This window comes from Chrysemys picta, chromosome 3 (genome assembly GCF_011386835.1).
Source record: "Chrysemys picta bellii isolate R12L10 chromosome 3, ASM1138683v2, whole genome shotgun sequence".
NCBI classification, from domain to species: Eukaryota; Metazoa; Chordata; order Testudines; family Emydidae; genus Chrysemys; species Chrysemys picta.
In genome coordinates this window covers 134350035-134367143 of record NC_088793.1, presented here as the reverse complement: position 1 = coordinate 134367143, position 17109 = coordinate 134350035, and the positions used below count along the sequence as shown (strand labels likewise).

Here is a 17109-nt window from a genome sequence, read left to right as displayed (position 1 = left end):
CAAATTGAGCTGTACTCTCCAGCCATAGCACTTCAACAGAGCAGGACAGAGAAGGAAACAACTTCGGGTATGTCTCCACCCAAATTAAGGTGTAACTGTAGCACGGGTAGGCCTACCTGAGCTTGCTTTAATCTAACAAGTGCGGGTAGCAACAGTAGTGAAGACATGGAAGTATGAGCTTCAGTGCAGGCTAGCCACCCAACCCAGGTACAAACCCGCCAAGGACCCTGGATGCATACTTGGGTTGCTAGCTCACACTGAAGTCTGTCCGTGCCATCACATCCTCACTACTCTTGTTACATGCACCAACTAGATTAAAGCTAGTGGGGATATGCCTACCAGCACTACAATTATACCTTAATTTGCCATGTAGACATACCCTTTGAAACAGGATGTGAGACAGAGTTAGACACTTCCAAGACACAAATAAACATGGGAGGGCAAAAGCTAGCTTGTGCCCCTTTGGCATTACAAATCTACATTGTGTTTCTGCTACTAATATCACCTGTGGAGAAATACATGAAGACTTTTCCAAAATTGACACTATCTAAAATGGATCTTCAGGCAATCAGTTTTCCAAAGATATCCTTCCTTCTCTGATAACTTTGATCAGCTAGTTGGAAGGGAAAAATCAATAAGTGTTCTGTCTAAGGACCCATTTTGCTTATTCACAGTTGTTTAGGCTGAGAAAAACTTTTTTCTTTAGATAATTTATTATTTTATTGCATGCATTACCTTAGCATAGGTTGCCGGGGTGGGTAGGGTGGGAAATTATGAGCAAGTATCTCAATCTTCACTAGGACTTTCTAAATAATCTTCAATCAAAATGTCAAGGCTTGGCACATGTGGGATGCTTCTCTTTCCAAATATTTGCTATTGAATTTCTAGCGACCACTACTACCATACATGTACTTTACCTTTGCTGCCTTGTTGATCATCTCTTGAAAGGTTCAGAAATAGCACCTTGGGTCTGCTGCTAGAACACATGTAAAGTTTGATACAGTATTCCTTGTGCATCCAAAACTCTCACTCAGTTTACTGCAGTGAAAGTTTTGGGTAAATACAGAATGCAGGATCTGACCCCTACTGATACTTTGGATTTGGTGGCAAATTTTAGATTGAGTGATGATTTAATGTGAGATGTATAAAATCTCCTCTCCTCATTTCCAGAGCACAAGATGTCTAGAACATTTTCCTTTTGTTTACTGTCTGTCTTTCGAAGTCTGATAGGATAAGACACCAATGAGACAGCATAGTAATTTGAAGTAATTTTCCACAGCAGATAGGAGATAAAGCACAACTTTTACATATCTATTTCCATTGTTCCACTCTGATTTGCCTTTCACATCTCATTCCCATTGTTCTGTGAACAATAGTGCTTCATCTCTGTTCACCGCAATCAGTTCTTTGTATATATTAGAAACTGACTGTACCTTTTGTCATTATGTCTCCTCTAATCACATTTTTTATTCTGAAGTCTGTACATAGTGCCTCTCTTTTGTGCCTTTTGTTGCATAAAGTTTAAATTTGCATATAGTGACGAAGTGGCAAATCTTGAGATAGTTATACTGCACTTTTTGTTGTGCCAAGCATATGGAGTTTTAAAATAGATTGTTGCTCCATCCCAACCCTCTCCCACTTCCCAAAACTTCCTATTATTCTTCTTGAGGTAGGCTTCCATCCTTGGGAGACAATGGGAGATAGGATGGATGAAATTTTTTTGGTAAGGAGTTTAATATTTTTCATGTGACCTTCTGACAGTTGGGATATTTGTGATACTTGACTTTTACATAGCCAGATACTTTGTCCTTGGTGACAATATTCTTTCTGTTCTGTTTCCCATATCCTTTCCCCCAGATTATATCCTAGTTTTGCTTAAATGAGGAAAAGTGTTCATGGTTTTGTGGGAAATAATTGCATAACTCGACCTATGGTTTCTTTTTCTGAACCCTTAATATATCTATTGATTTTGAGGACTGTACAAGAAATTAGATGTAAAGTTCAAAGTTAGGCTCTGATCCTGCAAAGACTTAAGCATATGCTTAACTGTTGAAATCAATGGATTTACAGTGCTTAATGTTAAGCATAAGCATAAATCTTTGCAGGAACGGGGACATAATGTGTGCATCTGAATGTGCTTGTTATAAAAGAAATGAGATGTGGATGATTAATTTGTTCTATGATGATTGGTTGTTGTAATATGGCAAAAATGTAAGGCAAAAATCTGCCATCTGATCTGCACATTATGTGTCTCCAGTGTCATGTACACTTAAAATGTAGGTTGACATAACTACATCTCTCAGTGATATTAAAAATCACGGTGTGTCGTATCTATGCCATTCTTATACACAGTGAATATGTAGCTAGGTCGACAGAAGAATGCTTCCATCTATCTCGCTACTGTTGCTTGGGGAAGTGATATTCCTACACCAGTTGAAAACCCCTTCTCTTGGTGTAGGCCATGTCTACACTATGGGGCTATGCCCTGTAGTGTAGAGATACCGAATGAAAGGTGCTTTATGGAAGGTTTTATTGTGAATCAAAAACCTTATGTGAGGGTCAATGGCATTCTGACATCCTCCCAAATGTACCTAACTCCAGATCAATTGTCTGGGAGTTGTATGATTCTCTTTAGCAAATATATCTGGATACAACCCCATAGTGACTTCACACGTTAGCTCTTGCAAATCATTTATTCCCTTCTATGAATCAGGGAGAGAGAGGTTTAAATCCATGTCTCCTACCCCCCATGTGAGTGCCTTAATCACCAGGCTATAGAGTCAGTCTCACTTGCTTTCTTTTTGGCACAATGAATATTTTAATATTTATACACCGTGGAATAGAGGGATTGAGAGCAACTCACCCCAAAATAGCCTCTAGCTTAGAGGTAAGGATGTTTCACCTAGGAGGAGGGAGATTTGAGTACAAGTCCCTGTTATATGGAGATTCAAACCTGGGTCTCCCACATCTTAGGTATGTGCGCTAAGCTTTGGACTAATGGTTATAAGGAGGAACACACACACAGTCAAACTTGTGGAAAATTTTGGGTCAACCAAAACTGCATTTTTCAATGAATAAACTATTCTCCTGAAAAATTTCACCCAGATCTACTTATAACCTTTTACTCCCTTGCACATGTGTGTAGGATGAGGGACAACATTGCCCTTTGTGTGCCTCTGTTCCCCTGGGCATCTGACTTTGCCAAGGGTGCAAAAGTGAGTTGCTCTCTCCATATAGAATTTTGCTATATTGTATCCTTTCCCCCCCTCTCTCCTGGCTTTTGTATTCTCCATTGTGACATAGACATATTTAGATTTATGATGGGTGAATCCCAAAAGGTTCAGAGGTTCAACTTAAATAAACAGGCCAACATTCACATGTCAAGCTAGTGTGACTTAAACTTTATGAGACTGTCTGAGATCTTTCTTCAAGCCCCCTCCTTCCGTGTGACCTTCTAAGATTCCCATGGCCTGACCCTCTGAAAACAAATTTCCTTCTCAACAGGCCTCAGTTCCATCCTTCCCAGTGATCAGCCCCCTCATTCTATTCTGTATCCTTTTTCCCCACGACTACTGTATTGTGTTCTACATATTGACGTAGCCCTGGTCTACATGTGGGGATCGATCTAAGTTACGCAACTTCAGCTACGTGAATAACATAGCTGAAGTCGACGTACTTAGATCGATTCACCGTGGTGTCTTCACCGAGCTGAGCCGACTGCTGCCGCTCCCCCGTTGACTCTGCTTGCGCCTCTCGCGGCGCTGGAGTACAGGAGTTGATGGGAGAGTGCTTGGGGGTCGATTTATCGTGTCTAGACTAGATGCGATAAATCGATCCCCGCTGGATTGATCGCTGCCCGCCAATCCAGCGGGTAGTGTAGACATACTCATAGACATATACTATGGTCACTTTATCTTTTGATGATCTATTCATCAGATTACTCTACCCTTTTTGGGCAGCAAAAGACTTTCAATGGGAGGCCCATGTCAGTAGTCCTCTCTTCACATCCTTGGCATTACATGACTGCAGAGGGAAGCTTGTAGTTCCCTTATCCTGATAAGAATAATGAAAGAGGAGGCTGAGTTCTGTGATGTAAGATGACCTTTGGAGAGAAGTCAGCAGCACTCTTCTCCCACAGCCTCATGTTCAGGCAGCAGAAATCTTCAGGAGATTATAATTTGTATGGATATATGACCTATTTGAAGATCTATAATCATAGAAGCTGGAGATGGAAAAAATCTATTGAATCATCTGGTCCTTTTCCCCAAAGGTAAATGCAGGATTGTTCCCTACAACAGAGTCTTCAATATTCTATCCAGTCTAGCATTAAGTGACTCCAGGGATGGGGCTTCCACCATGTTTAATCTGATTTTCTGAATATAAATCTCACTGTTAGGAAACATTTTCTAATACTCAGATCATGTTTTCCTTCAGTTATTTTGATCCTATCACTCCCATTTATGACAGTTGGGACCACCCCCAATAATTCCTCTCCCTCTTTGGTATTTATGCCCTTCGTATGTGCATGATCTTATCCATAACAAAAGATGGTAATGAAGTCCCCTTGCAGTTGTCATTTGGCCAAGCTACAGTATACATAAATAAAAAGAACAGGAGTCCTTGTGGCACCTTAGAGACTAAGAAATTTATTTGAACATAAGCTTAGATGCCACAAGGACTCCTGTTCTTTCTGCAGATACAGATTAACACGGCTGCTACTCTGAAATCTATACATAAGTAGTTCATTACTAATATCTTATATGTCATTCCTTCTAGTCCTCTAATAATTGTTATTGCTTTTCTCTGAATTCCCTCCAAGATTTTTTAATATGTATCTTTCTGGCATTGAAATACTCAGAAATGATCTAATAAAATAGTGTCACCATATCCATAAAGGAACAATCATCTCCCTAGTCTGTAACATAATAATGCCTGCTCATATGCAGCACAAAATCTCATTGGATTTTTTACACTGCATTGCTTTGTAAATTATCATATCTAATTTGTTATCTATTGAAAACCTTGTGTCCATGTCTGTTTTGGATTATATTTCCCCCATGATATATTAGCGGGTGGAATTCCAGGTTGATTCTGAATATATTTCTTGCCCTCATTTTTTAATTGAAAACTGCATAATTTCTCAATTCTGATTGGTGTTTGTAATGTCTCCCAAGATAGTAAGTAACCTTTGTGAATGCTTTTTTATCCCTCTTCCAGATGTCAGTAAAGATGCTCAACAGGACACTTTAAATAAAATACACCTCAATATTCATACACAATGGAAACAGCACAAAAGGTGAAAATATTCAGATGTCGCAGATAACATTGGCTAAATCAAAAGAACTTTTAAAAAATCCAGACTCAGGGTCAAAGAATATATGACATCACTGATATTACTGATGCAAATATACAGACACCAATATTTAAATATCCAAACTTCTTATCAAATTCTTATTTATTCCAAGAATCCTCCAGCTTCCCAGAGTTCTTATGCCTCTAAATTCAGACAAGAGAAGGATTTGCTGCCACATCAGAAGAACAGCCTAATCTGGTGGGATATGGAAGCATCCCTGCAAAATTATGAGTACTCATAGTCGAAGTACAGAGTTCTGTCTGTCTCATATAAACTGAACTGCCTGATCTAAACTCCAAAGTTAAGAAAGACAAAGTGTACAAGAAAATGAGTTATCCCTCTCCTTTCCCATATGTATTTGTTGTATATACATTTTTTCCACATAAGAACAGAAATAGGGTGAAAAGCAATGTTTTACAATTTCTTCTCTCTTTGGGGAAATGTAACTATCTACTTTTCGTCTGAGTTCGCTGCTGCTCTGCACATGAGCACTACCGCTCGTTGTTGGAATCTGTTGTATTGTCAACAGTCAGAGAACTTCGTTGGTTTTCTTAAGAGAATTACTGCATCAACATGAGAGTAGGAGGGAACGCGTTATAGGCGATCTGCTTCATTTTCTAAACTTACAATAAACAATTCAACTGCAAAGGAAAAGAGATGTTATTGGTCGGGTGAGTTGTGGCCCACTGTGGCTGGCATGGGAGTAGGGGGGTACCTTGAGTTTCTGGGGTCGAGGATGGGGTTAACGGGGGGGGGGAAACTCAGGCTGATGGGTTTGTTTGTTGAATTATTTTCTTGGTACGAAAGAGAAGTATTGATGGGGCTGGGATTGCAGTGAGGGGTGGGGGAGCCTTTCCCCTCTAATTGTGATTGGCTGTTTTTCTCTGAGCTGCTTTGTTCATTGGTTTGCTCCTCAGCCCCTCATGAGTCGCCCTCTCTTCTCCCCACCCCAGCTCTGGCTGGGTTTAAAACTTTTTGGGGGCTTCACAGTTTCGCCGCCCGCGCTGGAGCTGCTGCCGCGCGCTGTGCAGGGAGGCGCCGGGCGAGGAGAGCATGTTCCCCGGGCGGAGCTGGGGATGGGCGCTGCTGTGGGCGCTGCTGGGGCAGGCCGTGCCCGGGGGCTGCCTGCCCCGCGGGGGGCTGCTCTTCCCCTTCGGCGCGGAGCGGGGTGACGCGGAGCTGGAGCTCGGGGACGACGTGAGCTCACCGCCCCTGGAGCTCAGCACCCCACTGCGCTTCTACGGCTCCAGCGTCGGCTCCCTCTACGTGAGTGCGGGGCTGGGGGCCGGGGGGCTGCCGCGAGTCACTGGGCTGGGGCGAGGCAGATAAGTGGGTTGGTCTCTGTCAGCGGGGCACCGAAGTGCGGGGCGCGCAGCGGGGAGGCTCCGGGGCAGAGTTGCGCAGCTCCGCGGGGAGCGGGGCTGGCCAGGCGGGGCTGCTCCGTTCGCTAGCCGCCAGCGCAGCCGTTGTAGCGCAGCCCTCCCCCGGGAGAGGCTCCGCCGAGTGACCCACTGCCGAGCCGCTCGGATTCAGCACGTAGAAGATCCCCCCGTTTCCCTCCCCTCTGGCTGGTGCCCGGCCGCGGAGCCAAGCGCTGCCGCGTCCCGGGGTAAGGCGCTGTACAATAGGCCAAGGGAATGGACGTGGGGAGGTCTCCGAGCTGGAAGACTTTGGCTAACGACAAACCCAATGAAAAGCAGATGGCCCCCTGCCTTTCTCGGCTGGGTAGCTCCCTCCCTGAAAGTGCTTTTGTTGCCTGGATTTCCGGGGGTTTGTTCCACTGCAGGGCGTAGGCTGAATGCAAAACTTACCAATGCAGATCTGAACTCTCCGAGTCAGATCCTCAGCAGGTGTAAATTCAGTTACTTCGGTGGAACTGGGCTGCTGTACATCAGAGAGGATCTAGCCCAATGATTTTCAACCTTTTTTTTTCATTTGTGGACCCCTAAAACATTTCAAGTGGTGATGCAGACCCCTTTGGAAATCTTAGACATAATCTGCTGACCCCCAGGGGTCTGTGGACCATAGAGTGAAAACCACTGCTCTGTAGTAAGGACAACCTTTTGCAGACCCCTTAGACACAGATTGAAACAGACACAGACTCGGGGCACAGGTTGAAAACCACTAATCTAGCCCAATGTCTCCCTTAGGGTTCAGCATAGCAGCCCTCTTAGTCTGTAACCGCAAAAAGAACAGGAGTACTTGTGGCACCTTAGAGACTAACAAATTTATTTGAGCATAAGCTTTTGTGGACTACAGCCCACTTCATCAGACTTTTGAGTTCATTTGTTCCCTTAGGCAAGAACAGACTTTCTTCTCCCCCAGGAGTAGTGAGAAGAGAGACAAGGTTGATGTTTTTGTTGCACTGGATTCTAAGATGACTATCAATTTTTCTTCAAATACCAGGGGATTTTAAAAATAAGTGACCAGTGTGAATTCCTTGGTGGATTGCCTTCTATGGCTGTCTGTCTTGCTAGTGAAAGGAATGAGTTGATGCTTTATATGGTGATTGTTGCTGGTGTGTTACTTAAGTTGCATTAGCACCTTGACTCAAAACTATATCACCTGGCTGTAGATTGACATACATTTCTAATATATTTTGTCATAAAATCCTAATTTACAGGGTCATAAGGCTTTATTTTATTTTATATCAGGTTTCTGATCAAACCACTGCTAAATACTGTAGCTCTGTCTGATTTTAGTGAAATATATTGTCTGTATTGCCAAGTCTGTATTGGGAGGCCATGGATATGTGATCTGCAGCGGGAAAAGGCCCATAACAGCTTAGCCAGAGTGTGTACAGATTTGGAAATACTAGCTTCTTCTCCTGGAGCTAAGAAATATCACTTTCATACTGTATGTGTTGTGTGAGCTGCAGAATTAGACAGTCCCTTCTCCAAAGAGCTTCCAATTTAGGTCTTAAGACAAAAGACAACAGATGGGTACAGACAGTACAAGGAAACAACGAGACAATATTGGTTAGCATGTTAGACAGTGGTGCGGTGATGGTGCCTTGAAGGTTTTCTTATGTGAATTCTAGTCTGTACCTTCAGTTGTTGTTTGCTGTTTGTATTCTGATAGCATCCACAATGTGCTCGTAACTGTCTACACTAGGTGGAGGGGATCGATCTAAGTTACGCAACTTCAGCTAAGTGAATAACTCACTTAGCTGAAGTTGAGTACTTAGATCTACTCACCATGGTGTCTTCACTGCGGTAGGTTGACTGCTGATGCTCCCCCTTTGACTCCGCCTTTTAACTGAACTTGATTTAATTTGTTTTATTACATTTGTACACTCTTTAATTTATACTTTTAAATTTTGGCCTTGTTTACGTTAGAAAGTTTTGTTGCTTTAACTATACCAGCACTCAGTTATGCAAACAACCAACCTTATTTGTTTGAAGAAAGTGTCATGTCCCCACAATGTCTGGTAATTAAACTAAAAAAATAATCACTTATTTGTTTGAAAATTTGATTTTACAAAAGTATTCAGTGTCATTTTTCTATCCCCCTCACTGCTGCTCCATTTGACTAAACAAGATAGAGCTGTATATAGTGTGTCTGGTATGTTTTACTACAAACCATAAATGTAATTTAGCAATGTGTAATCCAGCAGTTTAAAATGCTAAAAAAAATCTGCCACCGCTTCCTGTCATTTTAAATAAAGTAATACCCTAAAAGGCAAAAAAAAACCGTACAGCTGTTACTGTTTTTAGACAACACAAACCTTCAGCTTTTTTGTCTTTTTTTAATAAAAATACTTCTTTATTAAACTATAATACATATATCCATTTTGGGCTTTCACTTAGTTATATTGACATTAATAAAAATGTGTATTTAGATGAGTTTAAAGGGACATGGTAAAGTTAAATAATACTAAAAAAAAGCAAATTTCCTTACGTATGTTAATAAAATGCATTCATTCTTAAATTTTGAAATTTAAAAAACAACTTTTCACTACTTATAATAGGAGCTTATTCTGTGCACTTGACTCACTTTACACCAGGAATCCAGACTGCTTGGTTTCTAATATTTGTTTTTCAGTGTTTCAATAGTCTGGTTCTTTTGCAGTAGAACAATAGTACAATGTTTGGTTGCATATAATGCAGGGTAATGGTTAAATCTGAACAAAACATCTCCTTTGAAAAACAAAACATGAAAATATTCAATTGTTTTTTGAGAAACCTACAAATTACTTGACAGCAACCCTATCAGTTTATGACAAACTAGGAAATAAGGGTAAGTCTACATCACCCTGGGAAGTGCCCTCCCAGATGCTGATAGACAGACACATGCTAGCTGTGCTCAAGCTAGCATGCTAACAATAGCACCATGGCCACAGCAGCACAGGCAGCAGATCAGCCACCCAAGTACAAACCAACCCAGTCCTCTCTGGCTACATGCTTGGGAGGCTAGCCTGTACCGCTGTTTTTAACACACTATTTTTAACACACTAGCTCAAACTGGACCCCTCAGGGGGTCGCGAGGTTTTTACAGGGGGGAGTCGCGAGCTGTCAACCTCCACCCCAAACCCTGCTTTGCCTCCAGCATTTATATTGGTGTTAAATATATAAAAAAGTGTTTTTAATTCATAAGGGGGGTCGCACTCAGAGACTTGTTATGTCAAAGGGGTCACCAGTAAAAAAGTTTGAGAGCCACTGCACTAGCTTGAGTAGAGCTAGCACATCTGTCTACCCACACTGGACGTATGCTCCCTGCTGCTGTGTAGACATATCCTAAGAGTTCAGAAGCAAGCACCTAATGGCTGGAGAGAGACAAGCATAGCTTTAAAGTTGTCTCTTGTCTCTAGTCTTTATTCCATAATTTTGAATAGCTTTGATTATGTATGTTTGGTAGCTCCTCTCCCAACGTTATTTTAGATTTCTGTGATAATCTGGGAATCACATCAATTGCCTTTTTTGTGGCCACAAGTCCAAAATGGAGATGAACTATGAATTTGTGACCCCTGAAAGATGCATGTATATTCCTTGGGAGTATATTTAGCCTAGATGGAGGAGAAATTGACATAGTAAATTTGCCACATACCCCCATCTTGCTTATTCAGATTATAAAGAAAATTAAACACTGTATATATAATATAGATAAATATTTTAATACCTCTGATGACGAGGGTTCCATGTCTGTCGCAGAGGTTGCAGGAGTCATGGATTCCGTGACTTTCTGTGACTGCTGCAGCGGCCAGTGTGGCTGACCACAGGGCTGCCCAAGCAGCTGGCTGGTGACAGCCGCACTAGCCACTTCATTTTTTGATGAACTAAAGTTAGGGCAGGTCTACACTAACCCCCCAATTCGAACTAAGGTACGCAACTTCAGCTACGTGAATAACGTAGCTGAAGTTCGAAGTACCTTAGTTCGAACCTACCTCGGTCCAGACGCGGCAGACAGGCTCCCCCGTCGACTTCGCGGTACTCCTCTTGCCGAGCTGGAGTACCGCAGTCGACGGCGAGCACTTCTAGGTTTGACTTATCTCGTCCAGACAAGACGCGATAAGTCGAACCCAGAAGTTCGATTTGCTTGCCGCCGAACTACCGGGTAATGTAGACCTACCCTTAGCTATTTGTTAAGTTAAACCAATCATTCATGTGTAACCACATCCCAGATATATGACAAACTATAGGTTAAATGCTGACCCTGCGCAGACGGATTGCTAATCAGGAAACCCCTGGCAGTCATTGGAGGCTTCAGAATGATATTTTCTACTTTGCTTGTGGCAGCGAATCTTCAAGCTCCATCTGCAGTTCTTTCTGTGAGAATGTCATTCAAAATCCTTAAATATATATGTTTCTGTTGCCCCTGATATCTTGCATTCTTTTTCACAGTTTTCATTTACTTTTCTTTGTCCCTGAGACCACCATTTCTGTGAATAGTGTGCCCTCAATGGAACTTCTTATGGAACCAACTCAACTTTTAAGTGTCACCTCTGGGGCAACCTGAACATGAATGTGTTTTGTTTATGTTTCAGTTACAAATCTGCATTGAAAATGATCAATAAACAAGAAATACACATTAGGTTGTTTTATGCCTGTTTAAGATTAAGCTTTTGCCAGACAATGGTTCAGATTCTCCATTTCACCATGGCTGAGCAGCATATAGGGGTTGTAAACCTGACAGAACCCATGCCTGGGAAATACCCTGATATAAAAGGATTCCCTGGGTGGCATATAGCTAACAGAATGGCTTTGTGTCCCCACTCCTTTGTAGCCTCTGGGGATGTACTGAAGGCATATCTGGGACTGGAAGTTGTTGCAAAAGCATGCCGGGCTCTGGTTTCTGCAGTTACAGAAGAGTTCCTAGTGGGTTGTTGGATTCAAGTTAAGTTATAGCAGTCTTGATGTTGAATTTCAGTTTTGCTTGTCAATCAAAACAGGGCACTTAGAGCCTGAAATAAGTGTCCACACACAGACTTGCACCAAAATAATAAAATTAAAATTGAGTTAGTTATTTTGCAAAAAGAACAGGAGTACTTGTGGCACCTTAGTTATTTTGGTGCAAGGTTATGTGTAGGTCAACCCTAAATTCTCTAGTTAAATTCTAAACTAAGGGTATGTGTACACTTGCGGAGTTTCATCGCCAGCAGTTACAGCGCCGCTCAGAGAGCGCTAAAGGGAAACCACTGTTGTGTGTTCACGCTGTCAACAGCCTGTACAATAGCATGTTCATACTTGTGGCACTTGCAGTGGTATTTGGATCATTGCACTCTGGGGAGCTATCCCACAGAGCATTTCTTCCTCTTCCACCACTAAGAGCTGTTGGAAGGTGGAGGGAGTTGCGGGGCATCCTGGGTCCTGTCCCAATGCCCCTGATGCATTGCTTCGCATGCCAGGAATCCCTGTGCTACAGTCTGCATTTGGCGCCACCTTTCAATGGTGTGTGTACTGCGCACCCTGCTTCTTCGGGCTGCAGGAATGGATCCCGAACTGTTGACCAGTATGCTGCTCGCTCTGACCAACACATCATGAGTGGCAGTGGGGTTATTCCTTTAACTACAAAAGCAAGAGGAGTGCAACATTGATCTCACCACACGTAGTAGCTACGACACGAGATTGCTTGTGGCATTCACGGAGGTGCTGATCACAGTGGAACACCACTTTTGGGCTCGGGAAACAAGCACTGAGTGGTGGGATCACATCGTGATGCACCTCTGGGATGACGAGCGGTGGCTGCAGAAGTTTCGAATGAGGAAAGCCACATTCGTGGGACTGTGTGATGAGCTCGCCCCAGACCTGCGGCTCAAGGACATGAGAATGAGAGCTGCCCTGCTATTGGAGAAATGTGTGGCGATTGCACTGTGGAAGCTGGCTACTCCAGACTGCTACCGATCGATCTATCAAATCAGTTCAGAGTGGGAAAGTCGACCGTTGGACTCGTGTTGATGGAAGTGTGCAGGGCCATTAATCGCATCCTGCTGCGAAAGACCATGACTCTGGGCAATGTGCGTGACATTGTGGATGGCTTTGCACAAATGGGATTCCCTAACTGCAGAGGGGCGATAGATGACATGCATATTCCAATTCTGGCACCAGACCACCTACCCACCAAGTACATTAATTGCAAGGGGTATTTCTCAATGATTCTCCAGGTGCTTGTTGATCACCGTGGGCATTTCACAGACATTAACGCAGGCTGGTCCGGAAAGGTGCATGACACACGCATCTTTTGGAACACTGGCCTGTTCAGGAAGCTGCAAGCAGGACTTTCTTCTCGGACATGAAGATCACCGTAGGGGAAGTCGAAATGCCCACTGGGAGACCCTGCCTACCCCTTAATGCCTTGGCTTATGAATCCATACACGGGGCAACATGACAGCAGCAAGGAGCGGTTCGACAACAGGCTGAGCAAGTGCAGAATGACTGTTGAGTGTGCTTTTGGCCATTTAAAGGCCCGCTGACGCTGCCTCTATGGGAAGCTGGACCTGGCCAATGACAATATTCCTATGCTTACAACCTATGCTCCATAATATTTGTGAAGGGAAGGGTGAAAGCTTCACTTAGGGCTGGACCGCTGAGGCTCAGTGCCTGGAGGCTGAGTTTGAACAGTCCAGAGACCAGGGCTATTAGAGGGGCACAGCGTGGGGCCATAAGGATCAGGGATGCCTTGAGGCAGCAATTCGAAGCTGAAAGCCACTAATATTTGTTGCTATGTTTGGGAGTGCAGTGCTTGTAATGTTAGGAGGTGATTGGTGCAGACAATGCAATATGAAGACTTAATATAATTGTCTGTTGCTTTGCAGGGCTCTGTTTGCTTTCAGTTAATAGAATAAAGATTGCTTTCAAACCAAAACAATTCTTTTATTAAAAAACAACCGGAGGAGAGAGGCAAACAAAAAAACCCATCAGCAGTGAGGGAGTACAATGCAGCGGGTACTGTACTTCAGCAGGGCCAAACTGCAGAGGGATGGGTGTTGAGTGCAGTGAGTAGTGGGAGTCCGCAGTGTTGGACTGTGAGGGGGGAGCAGTGGAATGCCGCGGATATAGACTGGAGCCAGGAGGTTGATAAGAGTGTGTTGGCGGTGTCTGGGGGGATCATGGGAAAGAATTTTGCGACAGCAGCTGCAGGGGAGGGCGGGCGTGGAAGTGCTTGGTTTTCAGAGCTAGTATCGCCTGGAGCGTGTCTGCTTGGTGCTCCGTAATATTTAAGAACCGCTCCATGGCTTCATTCTGGCATGCCACGTTCTCCTTTCAGTACCTCTTCTCGCTGTCCTGCCACTCCTTCAATTCCTGCTTATCGGCCATGGAGTGCATCATAACATCACACATAAAGTCCTCCTTAGTTCTTCTTGGCTGCTTTCTAATTCTGCGTAGCCATTCAGCCATCGATGACAAAGAGGGAGGCTGGGCTCCCGAAGTAGGGTGACCATCTGTCCCATTTTTAAAGGGACAGTCCCATTATTTTGGGACTTTTTCTTATATAGGCACCTATCACCCCCCTCCCCCTGTCCCGTTTTTTCACAGTTGCTATCTGGTAACTGTATCCCAAGATCATCTCTGTGAAGTTTAAACGCAACATTTTACAGAAGCAGTATTGTTTGCAACACAGAGAACACTGATTCAGTGATTTTAAAGCACAGCCAGTACTCACTAACTGGCTGACCCCAGGCAAGCACACATGAGCCATAAGACCCCCAAAATGGTGAGTAGCTGCAGGGGAAGGGTAAATCACTCTTCCCGGACCCTGCTGTACACTGGGCATGTGGCTCTTGGGGAGAGCCAGCATTGTAGGGGGAGCCTGATAATCATTCCTGTCCCCACACTTTCCACAGGATATGATCATTATGGAAGATATCTCGTTGCTGAGGGTGGGCAGGGAATCAAGGGAGGGTCTTCTCCAAGACTGCGGCTTCTGCCCTGGCCCCTATGTGGCTCGCTTTGTGCAGCAATGGTCCCCCCATCCCCCCTCCGTGATGGCACAGTGGTGCGGGAAAGTTACCATTAATGGGGCAAGAAGCAAAGTTGCTCTGCCAAAGAACCTGTGGCAGCGGATTGCCCAGTATCTCCATGAGAGTTTCCTGGAGATCTCTGAGGCAGATTCCCGTGAAGTGAGGGAGTCGATCAACAGCTTGTTCCGCTGCTCAGACTAGGCATGTGTTGGGAGACAAGCCTGCTTTCTGCAACCCTCCTGCCCCCAAAAACTCTCTTCAGTGATTCCCAAAATCAAAGCCACTTACTAGGGCCTCCTCTCCTGTTTGCGCTTTGCCAACATCTGACAGCTGTGACTGGCTAGCCTTCTCTGAGGTAGAAAAGAGCTCCTGGCTGCATGCATCTCTGACCTCCGAGTCATCCTCTGCCTCTGGGTCCCCCTCCCCCTCCACATCCTTATCCAAGATTTCTTCCTCCTGGCTTGGTCGACTCTCAACTGGCATGCGGGCCATTGAAATATACATAGTGGCCTTTGCAGCGGAGGTGGGATTGCTGCCGAGTATCGCATCCAGCTCTTTGTAGAACTGGCAGCTCGTGGACGCAGCACCGGAGCGGCAGTTTGCCTCCCATGCCCTGTGGTAGGCGTTCCCAGCTCCTTCAGTTTGACCCTGCACTGCAATGTGTTCCGATCAGGCCCCTTTCTGTCATGCATTGTGAAATCTGTCTGTAAGTATCATAATTCCTACGGCTGGAGTGCAGCTGGGACTGGACAGCCTCCTCTCCCCAAATGCTGATGAGGTCCAGCAGCTCAGCATTGCTGCAAATGGGGGATCGCCTGGTGCATTGCCACCTAGAAAGCTGCGCTGAGACCACTGCACGCATCACCGAGCAAACAGGAAGGGGACTTTCAAAATTCCAAAGGAATTTACAGGGTGGGAATGACGGTTGGTCACCTGAGCAATAGAATTCAAACCAATGACCAGAGAGGCAAGAACAGGCATTGTGGGACACCTCCCTGAGCCCAATTGCAGCCCTGTAATCGACCACAGTGTCTACACTGGCACCATGGCAATGTAGCCCCAGCGCAGAAAGCTGTACACCTCTTGTTGGGGTGGATTTTTTTACAGCGCTGCAACTACGCAGTTTCTGCGCACTGAGTGGCTTGGCAGTGTGTACACCTCAGGAGTTACAGCTCAGAAAGCTGCTTTACTGCGCAGAAACTTGCCAGTGTAGCCAGGGCCTAAAATTGCAGCAATCTTGAATGCAAGGAAGGAATGTGAGGAATGGCTTGATTGTGCAGTTTGCACAAAGCCCTAGGCAGGGAAGTTAGGAGGAAGATCTATTGTCTGATCTGTTGGGGAAAGTTGCACAACATCTCTGCTCCTGCTGTGGGGGGCGCATGATGATGCTGTTGATCCCTCACTTTCATCAGCCCCAAGCTCTCCTACAAGTGTATAATGTGATCCATACTATCGTTCCTGGGTCTCACAATGTAGAAGTAGTATGGTCCAGTTTTTAAGGTGGTGTCAATCCAAATAGTTCCATTGACATTAATGGAACTACACCAGCTTGCATCAGGTGAGAATCTGGCTCACTGGTTAGTCAACAAAGTAATTGTCCTAAGTATTTATTTATCCATTCTAAAATTCTAAGTTTGAGTATTTACTTCATTACTTCCATCCAGGGCTGGCCTTATGGGTGGGCGACATGGGTGACTGCCCAGGGCACCATGCTCAGGGGGTACTGTGATCAAGAGGCAAGGAGTTGGGCAGTCCTGGAGTGCAAGGCCGCAGAAAGGAGCTTGGAGTAATGGGGGTGGGGAAGGCATCAGGCACCTGGGGAGGCAGTGGGGGCCAGCGGCGATGGGGGGACTAATGGGAAGGTGGCAGGGGGGATGAGTAGGGGGTGGGGAGAGGCAGTGGGTGCCAGGTATCAGAGGGGTAGCCGTGTTAGTCTGAAGCTGTAAAAAGCAACAGAGGGTCCTGTGGCACCTTTAAGACTAACAGAAGTATTGGGAGCATAAGCTTTCATGGGTAAGAACCTCACTTCTTCAGCCCCAAGCTCTCCTACAAGTGTATAATGTGATCCATACATTATACACTTGCCAGGAGCACCAAAATACAAGCTTGCCCAGGGTGTCATTTTCCCTAAGCTTCCATACCTAGCAGCACTCTTATGTAAACATTTTTAATAGCATAATGGCTAGTATCTAGTCATCTAAGAGAATCCATACAAAAGACTGCATGCACTGGGTTTTGATGTATAAAGATAGAGAGTTTTGGAGTTTGTGAGATGTGGTTATTTTGTACTGATTTGCCAGAAGCGGAGGTGAATGTGGTAGCCTGTGAAATATAGCTGTTTGAAATCTTATCCTTCAGA

General features: G+C 44.6%; 1 protein-coding gene across 1 annotated transcript in view; it reads left to right on the top strand.

The window, feature by feature from the left end:
* The first annotated feature begins 6304 nt into the window (after positions 1-6304).
* The window catches only part of NID1 (nidogen 1), a 77338-nt gene continuing 66533 nt past the window's right edge, over positions 6305-17109 (top strand). The window contains exon 1 of the mRNA XM_005291189.5: positions 6305-6619. Coding sequence (XP_005291246.1) covers positions 6407-6619 — 213 coding nt within the window. The 5' untranslated portion in view covers positions 6305-6406. The remainder of the gene's footprint in view (positions 6620-17109) is intronic.